The 6,901-nt window shown below is 44.0% G+C and overlaps 1 protein-coding gene across 1 annotated transcript; it reads right to left on the bottom strand.

Annotated features, from left to right (window-relative positions):
* Positions 1-2,411: 2,411 nt before the first annotated feature.
* LOC123407638 (ras-related protein RIC2) lies at positions 2,412-5,781 on the bottom strand. The gene is made up of 2 exons (XM_045100819.1): positions 5,371-5,781; positions 2,412-3,060 (listed from the first exon to the last, which is right to left on the bottom strand). Exons 1-2 carry the CDS (start codon positions 5,592-5,594, stop codon positions 2,631-2,633), a joined length of 654 nt encoding a protein of 217 aa, XP_044956754.1. The 5' UTR covers positions 5,595-5,781; the 3' UTR covers positions 2,412-2,630.
* Between the last annotated feature and the right edge of the window lie 1,120 nt (positions 5,782-6,901).

The raw sequence follows: 6,901 nt of genomic DNA, 5'->3' as shown, positions 1-6,901 counted from the left end.
CTTGTAGTGCAAAACCTCAATTGAGGGGTCTTTGAAAGCTTAAATAAAATAATTGACTTTTGGTCAAAATAATATTTTGTAAAAATAGTTTTAAGTCCTATACACATGGTATGGTCATTGGTCAAAGATTTGGAGCAATAAGATGAGCCTAGAGAGTAGGAGGAACTTTTGTGATTTAAAACACAAGCAAGCAAACAAGTAATCAACAATTAATTCAAGGACTACAAGCACACAAAAAGTTCTAATTGGTCCTAATTTTTTAGCTATGTTAACTTAGTAAGGATAGGCAACCACAGGGTGTGACAATGACGAGACCTTCGTGTGGTAACCGAGAGGAGATGCCGAACAACCAGCGGCAAGCAACCTTGGATAAGAAGAAGGATAAAAATGTGAAAATCCTAACATGTTGGTGTGGATATGTTTGCAATGTGAAGGTGTCCATTGACTGTAAGAAGTCATGGACGGAAGGAAGATGATTTTTTCTGTGTCCCAACTATGCACATGATCGTGCGCATCCAATTAACGCTTATAACCTCTCACCGACCAGTACATGACTGGTACATAGTATGATCAATTTTAATGGCCTCATTTTACTAACACAAATTTGTGTGCAATGTAGCCATTGCCCCCTATGTACAAGTACTTCACATGGATAGATCATGAAGTGCGAGAAGATGTTCAAATAAACCAATACAAGATTGTCTTTGGAGGCAACGTTTGTTTGAAGAATTGTTGCAACGAACTGAGGATGAGGAACGTCGTGGGAAAGAGAGAAAGGAGTGAAAGAAGATTGAGGAGGAGAGAGCACTCAAGGAGAAGGTTGCTCATGAAGAGAATAGGATCATAAAGCTTGCAAGGGCTCGCGATGTGCAAGTGGAGGATGAGGCACGTGACAAGAAGGGGAAATGGTCTCGTGTTAGCTAGTAGAGTCTTCATATTTCCCTCCTATTTGTGACATGGATGATGTGGACCAATTTGTGCTATGTGTATTCAACTAAGTTGTGGAACTATGTTGTTTGTAATGAATTTGAGACCATTAATTTATGATTTGTGTATGTGCATTATCATAACATGTGACATGCTTTGAGCATATTATTTGTTTCACAGAGTACTTCCATAAAATGTAAAATATAGTTAGAGCATCTCCAACCAGAACAGTCCGGACAAAATCCATACATAAAAACCTCTTCAACGGATGCCCACTTCCTACCCATATGTTCAGGTTGCCAGGCATCTTCAAACCCAACCCTTACGTGGGTCGGATTTTAGGGCGCATAGACGTGTCAACGACATTATACTAGCAATATAGATCCACGAAAAAACACAAGGGTCTGTGTGGAAGATCACCGGTCCGCGTGTCCGCATTCATGCTACAACGGCTGACGCGTCGCCCGACGAGCCTAGCCTCGCTACTAAACTCATACAGGGAACGCTAAACCCTACCTGCCCACATTTCCTTATTTTCTACTCTCGTTCACATTGCCACTACATCCCTGTCCGTGTCAGAGCTCTCCGTTAGTCATCCACCATGGTGAATGAGGAAGCCACGTATACATGATGCTCATGCCGGAGCCTCCGAGAGATCACAACCAAGGAGCGCTCCTACCACACACGGTGCGTGGCCCGCATTGCGGACAATGAAGACCCGAGCTCGGAAGAGGAGGGCCTGGAGTTTGACCCCATCACCGGGATTTAGGTGGCCAACATTGTGACCGGCGAGGGACGGTGACATCTGCCTCTTCTCGATGGAGGAAGCGAAGGGACAGTTCTGCCTCACGCAAGCCGAGAAGGGACAGTTAAACTTTAAGCTTCAAACCATTAACAAAAGCATACGCCATATCCCGGTGAAGAGTACAAATATCTCCCCGCAGCTTCGGAAGTACTCCCTCCGTTCCTAAATATAAGTCTTTTAGAGGTTCACTAAAAGACTACATATAGATGTATATAGACATAATTTAGAGTATAGATTCATTTATTTTGCTCCGTATGTAATCACTTTGTGAAATCACTTAGAAGATTTATATTTAGGAACGAAGGGAGTATAATTTAACTTACTCCCTCCGTTCCTAAATATAAGTCTTTAAAAAGGTTTTATTAGTGAACTACATACGGATGTATATAGACATAATTTAGAGTGTAGATTCATTCATTTTGTTCCGTATGTAGACTCATAATGAAATATCTTAAAAGACTTATATTTAGGAACGGAGGGAGTATATGCTTAAAACCAGTGACGAAATCACACTCCAGCCAAATCACGTTGCATCTGATCGTCTAATAGTGAACGGAAGGAGCATTACCGAATGCACATTGCAGTTAACACTTTCCATGCTCCTCTGAGGAATCGGCGATTTGCAAACGTGAAGCAAATTTCAATCAAGTTGAGAAGTTCAAGCATGGTTGCAATGGAATGACCTGAAAAACAATACTCCATGCCGATTGCCTGACCATACAACAATATGAAGGAAGATCTCACCCCATCTAGACAAACATCTCGGTTCAGTAACAAACTTCAACTTCTCTAAGTAACATCATAATCATAATACTTGCTACTACTGCTACTAATAATTCCCGGTCGCTGGAAAGGCCACATCACAAAAGCTCAGCAACAAAAAATACAACATGGCGCCTCAGCTAGAGCAGCACCCGCCCTTCTTCACCGCCGAGACATCGTCCTTCATGTTGATCTTCTCACCCTTACCAGGGCCGGAGGCCGAGTCTTCGCCCGCATCAACCGCCCTCTTGCTCACGATGCGGTAAATCTGTTTCAACACCTCCGCAAACGCGTCCTCCACATTGGTCGACTCAAGGGCAGAGGTCTCCATGAAATAGAGCGACTCCCTCTCTGCAAACGCCTTCCCTTCGTCGGTTGGGACTGCCACAAGATGGCGGAGATCAGACTTGTTGCCAACAAGCATGACAACTATGTTCGGATCCGTATGGTCCCTCAACTCCTTCAGCCAGCGCTCTGCATTCTCGAAGGTTGCGTGCCGAGTGACGTCGTACACAAGCAACGCTCCTACAGCACCACGGTAGTATGCGCTAGTGATAGCACGGTATCTGCGGCAGGATTCAGATCAGAAATGAAATGTTGTAAGTTAAGGCAGATGTGAACCGAATAGACAACACTCTGACAAGCAGGAGAATTCACTACCTATCAAGAATCCTAAAGTAGTCACCAAGAGGTTAAAAGTTTGCAGTAACTTTACATTCATGTGGCTCCAACATGGATAATTCAAGCTTTAATTAACGAGATGTAGTCTGTTCACTCGAAGGGTTGCTTACCCAGAGACCAAAGCAACATAATTAACAGGAAGGTGGGCACAGAGCCTCAACCCTGATCCAATTTTGGTGAGGAACACTCAAATGAAGCTTACTGTACTGACATTGCTTAACTACATAAATTTCAGAACTATCATCATGCCAATATTATTTCCAGAAGCATAGAATTACAGGCCAAGAAGTCATCAAAGGCATTCATATAAAGAAAAGATGGCATGAGATAATTACGGGTTACAAACCAGATGATTCCATGCTTTGGTGATCTAGACTTTATACAATAATGCCAATTAACCTATCGGCTCTCTAACTCCAACCCCACATGGAGTACAGGGTGCCCCAGAAAAAACTAAATAGCATGACAATTCCAGCACTATGAGCAAAATCAGGTGAGCCTCAATCTATTTCTTTTCTAGGGCACATTTTGCACAATTCTGGACTATTGATAGTCCTTTCAATAGAAATTTTCTGCTGAGTCAGTTCCATGTTACTAGTACTAGAATAGTAGCGTTAACCCATGCAAATATGAGCAAACAGAAATTTTACTATGGCATAGGTTGATTAGGCAAAATGCTCCGCTCTGCTACTTTCATTTTCATTGGTGTAGCGTTAACCCATGCAAATATGAGCAAAGAGAAATTTTACTATGGCATAGCTTGATTAGGCAAAATGCTCCGCTCTACTACTGTGATTTTCATTGGTGTAACTTAACCCATGCAAATATGAGCAAACAGAAATTTTACTATGGCATAGCTTGATTAGGCAAAATGCTCAGCTCTGCTTGTGATTTTCATTGGTTGCAGTCCCCAAAAAAATGCAGATTGGAACAACATATATCAAGGTGCTAATAATCATCTTTGCTGATGTGCAATATTACCAAATTTGGGAAACAATTGAGACAAGAATATAGTTGCATGGATACATGGCTCAACATTTCCAAGTAACCAACTGAGAATTGTAACAATTACGTGAGCGCATGATGACTACAGCTTGCATTTCGAATCACAAACAGCAGGGTTAGTTGAGAAAAAGGATAGGAGCCACAAAATTAACTGCTATTTCTGGTTACTGTGGCATAAATTTACGGAATAATAACTGAATAGCCAAAGACGAAATATGATAAGTAGTGGATCATTAAACCACTGTCAAGCTTCATGCCCATATATGTTATTCTAAAATTAGTAAAACTGGAAACAAAAAAAAAGTATAATGGAAAAAATAAGGACAAAACAAACATGGATTTCTGGGTGCAGATAGATCATTGATAAAGGCCTATCTATCAACAAAAAGAGGTAAGGCATCCTAAAAACTAGTTCACAAAGCAATAAATGTGTGGTATTGTTCTTTAGAAGGCCCCAGCCAACAATAAGCATCACTCCTAAAAATGGTGTACCAAGGAAGATTCGAATCTGGAGCTAGCCCACCAACCATGCATCAAACAGAAACCAAATATGCACGCAATATAGTATCATGATAGTTATGTGGACTTTGAGAACAGGAATCAAACATGAGAAAAGTAACAACTGTTATTACTATCAAAATATCAGAACTAACTCCGTTGCCGTTGGAACCCTGATCTTCACTGCGGTAGCAAGATAAAGCCACACAGAGTATAATCATATAGAGACTACACGATCAGAGTGCAGTGAGCTAAATCTACAAGGTGGGCATTTCCATCACCAAATCATCTCACCGAAAACACCACCAACAGATCATGCGATTCTAGTTGTATAAAAGTCGTCAAATCGTTCAGGCAGTCCCCAGTAGAGTCCCTGCTTACTGATTCGTAAGCAAGCAGCCAACGCTACGATCCATTAGCGGGACTGGCTGAACCTACCCCGACACTCCAGCAGGTAGCCGCGCCAGCACGCCGCATAATTCGGCAGCTAGATCCAACCAAGAAAAGACCCACAGCAGACACTCACGCTTAAAGGGGAAGCATGCAGCGCATCCATCGGGCTGTGAACGGGGGCAACCATGGAGCCGAGCGCAGATCTACATACGGCCGCGACGGGGCACAGATCTAGCTGCCGCTAAGCAGGCGGGGACACGGAGAGGGGAGGAATGAGGCGAGGGGGAGGCGGCGCGTACCGTTCCTGGCCGGCGGTGTCCCAAATCTGGGCCTTGACGACCTTGCCGTCGACCTGGAGGGAGCGGGTGGCGAACTCGACCCCGATGGTGGACTTGGACTCGAGGCTGAACTCGTTGCGGGTGAAGCGGGAGAGCAGGTTGGACTTGCCGACGCCGGAGTCGCCGATGAGGACGACCTTGAAGAGGTAGTCGTAGTCGTCCTCCGCCCGGTACCCCGCCGCCATTGCTCTCGTCGCGTCGGCGATCTGGGTCTGGGGAGCGGCGAAGGAGGAGGAGAGCGAGGGGGGAGGTGGGGGGAGGTGGTGTAAAAGCGGGGGCGGACGGAGAGGGGGAAAGAAAAGAAGGAAGGGAAGGAAAGGAAGGGGGCACGGGCACGGCAGCGGGCGGGCACGGGGAGCGGTGCGTGCGTGGTGATCGCGTCCGCGTGGAGTGCGGCGAATGGGGCATTTTGGTCGGGTCCGGTCCGCCTACATTTTGGGGGCCGGGTCGGCAGTCGCTGCAGTCCACCGCGCTGCAGGAGAAACATCCGGAGAAAGATTCACGCGTGCTTGGTTATCTTTTTGGTGAAGTCTGGTTCGTGAAGGGGATGTATCTGGTGCACCGGATCCCGTTGCACATTTTAAAATGTTTGAAAAAAATATGAAAACAATTTAGTGCATTGACGTAATATCAATGTATATTATCACAAAAAATCAAATCAAAATTTGAAACATTGCTTGAGATACAAAAATGATGAATTCGACATTATTATGCTAATGGGCCAAATCTGAAGCCCAACTTGTGTTATGTACCGTTCAGTGTCGAATTTATCATTTTTGTATCTCGAGCAATGTTTTGAATTTTGATTTGATTTTTTATGACAACATATATTGATGTTGTGTCAATGCGATAAATTTTTTTAAAACATTTTAAAATATGCAACAGAGGTCCGGTGCACCGGTAGCACTAATTGCCTCGGTGCACCACATACACTCCCGGTTCGTGAAGCTCAACAGAGCAAGGGTATACAAGAAAAAATTATGAATTTAGTTTGGTTGCCTGCATATTTTTCTTGTCACCATGGAGTGTAACGAAAGGTAGCATGTTTGGTTGCATGTTTGTTGAGGCGCAAACACAAGGTATGATGTTTGGTTTCATCTGTTAATCTCTTCGGCGAGTGATGATGTTACCAGCACACAACAACGTGTAGAATAACCCATAGACACATAGAATTTAGTTATAAACCATAGTAAGTAGATTTAAATATAGTGCAACACTTAAACATAACAGTTTTCAAGTAAAGCAAGACGATATGATACTAAACCAGTTGGAGCATAGGAAGGGTCGTCTTAGGCGTTCACGGCGAAGGCATTATCCTCCCTCCTGCACTTGGTCACCACTCCAATGTCGTCATCATTGAAGATGATGACCTTGAGCGTGTCGGGAGTGAGCAACTTGAAGGTCGCCATGTATCCGATCTTGGCCTGATGGACGGTGGCGAAGATTGCCCAACCCTAATCAAGGGTGACCCTGTTGTTCATCAACCGGAGAG

The sequence above is a fragment of the Hordeum vulgare genome, chromosome 7H, assembly GCF_904849725.1.
Source record: "Hordeum vulgare subsp. vulgare chromosome 7H, MorexV3_pseudomolecules_assembly, whole genome shotgun sequence".
Lineage (NCBI taxonomy): Eukaryota > Viridiplantae > Streptophyta > Magnoliopsida > Poales > Poaceae > Hordeum > Hordeum vulgare.
The sequence above is the reverse complement of the archived record's forward strand: the minus strand, read 5'-3'. Positions and strand labels throughout refer to the sequence as shown.